At 54.3% G+C, this 3,510-nt stretch overlaps 2 protein-coding genes across 2 annotated transcripts; one reads left to right on the top strand and one right to left on the bottom strand.

Annotated features, from left to right (window-relative positions):
- Positions 1 to 239: 239 nt before the first annotated feature.
- On the bottom strand, positions 240 to 1,541 carry Pmar_PMAR027216 (hypothetical protein; the record flags this gene model as incomplete). The annotated part of the gene is made up of 1 exon (XM_002766625.1): positions 240 to 1,541. The coding sequence occupies one exon, from the start codon at positions 1,539 to 1,541 to the stop codon at positions 240 to 242; it is 1,302 nt and encodes a 433-aa protein (XP_002766671.1).
- A 626-nt stretch (positions 1,542 to 2,167) lies between these two features.
- On the top strand, positions 2,168 to 3,351 carry Pmar_PMAR027215 (conserved hypothetical protein; the record flags this gene model as incomplete). Its single annotated transcript, XM_002766624.1, has 7 exons — positions 2,168 to 2,271; positions 2,365 to 2,431; positions 2,481 to 2,556; positions 2,665 to 2,786; positions 2,831 to 2,916; positions 2,963 to 3,084; positions 3,164 to 3,351. The coding sequence occupies 7 exons, from the start codon at positions 2,168 to 2,170 to the stop codon at positions 3,349 to 3,351; spliced, it is 765 nt and encodes a 254-aa protein (XP_002766670.1).
- Positions 3,352 to 3,510: the final 159 nt, after the last annotated feature.

Here is a 3,510-nt window from a genome sequence, read left to right as displayed (position 1 = left end):
CCACACACTCCTGACCTCATCCGTATCTTGCACGCGGGAACCTAAGATACCCTTTCCGTTGAAACTGCACACAACACACATCGTCAACGTTGGACATTATCACTCAGGCATGCATCCTGCCATTGGTAGGACCATGGAGGCGCTAAGGCCTCTCGGAACAGCGAAAGTATAGTAGTCACGAGGAGTCTCATGCGCATAGCGTCCATAAGACGCAATAAAGGGATACGACTACTGGCCTCTCAAGACTGCACTGCCATGTCCTTGACATCCTCCAGTGCCCTCTCGGACAGGGACGCCCCGTTGGGCGAATAGTCGAGCCCTTGATAGGGTATATATGGCAACGGTGGAGGGACCATCATGGGGTAGGGGTGGGGACCGATGGGTGGATAGTAGTAGAAACTCGGCAGCGGTGGCGGTATTGGATTTCCCCCACTAGAGGACTTGTATTGTCGGGTCTCATGCACGGTCCTGGCAGTAGTGGTACCGCCGCCCGTAGTAGTTGCTGAACTACAGTAAGAGGTCATGATGTATTCTGCACGGGAACAGTCAGCGAAATGCATGCGGGACTTGACTCCGACTCGTTCGAGGAGGGAGGACATCGGAAACGACACCACCTGGAAGGCCGGGGACCCTGAGAGGGAGGGACTGCTGGTACCTCCACCACTGCTACCACGACCAACAGCGTAAGGGACCATGCCTGCTGGCGGACTGCTAGAGGCCGTGCTGAGCCTAGTATCGTCGGGTGTAGACTCGGAGTCGTCACAAGGCTCGTTACCATCACAAGGGTTAGCAGCGACCACAACAGGTGTTGTCGTATCCCCGCAAGGCTCCCGTCCACTGCATGGCGTCGCGACTTGGCTGTACACTACGTTGCCTAGGGACTGGTCTGGGCATGGGCCGCTGCCCTGGCAAGGGACCGAAGCGGTGACCACTACAGGCGAGGGCATCTCACATGGCTCCTCGTTGCATGGGTCGGCCACGTCGCACGAGTCAGGACCATCGCAAGGCACGGGAGGGTACTGCTGAAAGTACTGCATGACCTGGGGCATGACTTGGCGCCAGAGGGGATGGGCCCGTGGAGAGGCCATGAAGAGACCATACTGTGAAGTCCCAGCAAGAGGGAGGTTGACCATGGACACTCTACCACCCATCAACAGGTCGTGAGGGAAGCCCGGCTGTACCACGATGCCGGGATCGGCCGACACGCCACCCGAGTCGAAGAGGGCACAGTACCGCAGCGACGCCATTCGGACCGAGATCTGCTGTTTGAGGAAGAGCGGTAGGTAGGAGGGGAAGTGCTTCTTGAAGCAGGTCGTGGAATCGGGACCAAGAACGTCCCAGTAGTGGTGGTGGTAGAGCGGCTCGGGGAAAAACTGTTGCCAGGCATCAGAGAGCCCTTGGAGCCCTGGAGGGTTGTTGCCAGCCCCTACGATATGCAGTATTCTGGGGATGTCGCCGGCCGTACTGCGGAAGATGTTGGTGACGAGGCCAACTGTAGTTAGTGGTAATACCGAGAGGAAAAAGGTGAGGAAGAAAGCCATGATGGTGACTAAGCTGATCCTAGCGAACTCAATCACAGAGTCCCAGGGCGAAAGACCACACCATCAGTCCTGAACTGACCCGACTCTGAAGTTGGTCATCACTTAAATTCCATGATCGAACTTGGTCGACGAAATCACCTAGGATTTCTGATCGTAACTTGTCGACGTTTTACCCCGGGTAAAACCCGCCAAGAAATGGCCGACTGCTACCACCTTGGGTAAATCACCCAGCTTAAGAATGATTGTAGCAGTGAACGTATTTCGGCCAATACGACAACGAGTTCTAAAAGGGACTGTAACTTACCATTCAAGGATCCGCGTCGGCCGCCGCCGCCACGATCGCAACAGCTTGGTCACCTGTCCCTACTTGACTTTCCTCAACGCAACGTCCGCCCAACATCGTTTTCGCGTACACCGAGCCAGCCTACGAAGATGAACCTCTTGAGGGCCGCGGTCTCAGCTGGCCATCGGTGCATCGCGAGCCTAGTCGACGATGCATATCCTAGGGCGTATGGGAAGCGAAGGGCGAAATAACACGTTTCTGTAGATGTTTCCAAGCCGTAGTCCTCGAATCTGGATTTGCATAGGCTCGGCCATCCTCCCTTGCGCTCAGTTGACCGCTCATCATGTCGCCTCAAGTCCTACTTGAGCAGCAGGGTCGCGAGGGTGGCCTGTTCGTCGACTGTGGGGACATAGTCCAGAACGGTCTGGTCGGTGTTGCTAGGGAGAGGTAGTAAGATGGGCCCATGCCTTTTTCTGAGTCTTCGCTTCTCTGATGAATTTGTCTTGTCATCGCGGCTCATCGGGATTTTCCTCATGTAAGGTTCGGCATTCCAGAAGATGTTGATTTCGAGCTGCGATACGGAGGGTTCATCGGCGGCGCCCCAGTGGTAGGTTATGCTTATGACATATTCCCCGTTCAGGCATGTTGAGGTTTAGGTTACTGTTGCCTTTGGGTCGGGCTTGGCCGGCGGAAAGGGTGGTTTCGGATCCTTGCTGAAGGGCCAGAAAGGACGTAATATCAACTGTATTGGCGTCATGGCGGCTCGTGAGCTCGTGATCTCGCTGGGGATCCCCTGCCCTGATTTCTATCGTGAAGTGAATGGACAAGTTGTGTGTGCAGGTGGTAAGAAGACGACCAACTTCGATGCCTGTCGGGATCTCGATGGCCGTCGAATACGTCATTCTAGGATGACTGAGAGGATACAGGCGTTCGAGGAGAGGCAGAGGGAAGACGACGAGCTGGTACTGATGCCCTTGAGTATCCAGTAGGGCCACGTATCGATCAGGTTGCAGCGTTGAAAGGGCCTGAAGAAGACAGTGCTACCAAGGCCACTCGAAAGGCGGTGGAGAAGGAGGTCAAACTGGATAAGGAGTAGCAAGCAAATACCATTACCGTTATTGGGATGAGCCATACTCAGATACACTAAGGCCTTGAAGGAATCTGGAAGGGACCGGTCAGACCTTATCCGGAAGGGTCTCAAGAACAGTGGGCTTACTCCCTCCGAAGCCATAGCAGGAGTTTTGGCTCCTTCCTCTAGCAGTAGTAATAACAACGGGTCGGTTCATCGGTGTCGTAGAAGGCTCCGTTATTATCATGGTTCGATCCGTAGTTCGTATAGGTTCTAGTAGTAGCTCGAGCAGACCTAAGAGAGCTATTGAATTAGAGAAGGGCGAGAGCGAGGGAACTCCTGTGAAGAAGGCGGCTAAGAAGGACAGTATGGCCAGATTTGACGCCATGCTGGGCCTTGACGGTAGTAGTGATGAGAGCTCGGATGATGATGATGATGAGGAGGATAAGACCGACTAGGACTTCGATCGAGAAGATTGTACTGTATCATAACGTTGAAACAGGTCGTCTACCACGACCCGAGTATATTAGACATGTCCTCACGTTGGGTTATTAATCATTCCTAGGGGTTCGTATTATCGCCAGATGCATTCATCCCATCATTCGAGCGCTCAACAA

This window comes from Perkinsus marinus (genome assembly GCF_000006405.1).
Source record: "Perkinsus marinus ATCC 50983 genomic scaffold scf_1104296972318, whole genome shotgun sequence".
Classification (NCBI taxonomy): domain Eukaryota; phylum Perkinsozoa; order Perkinsida; family Perkinsidae; genus Perkinsus; species Perkinsus marinus.
The sequence above is the reverse complement of the archived record's forward strand: the minus strand, read 5'-3'. Positions and strand labels throughout refer to the sequence as shown.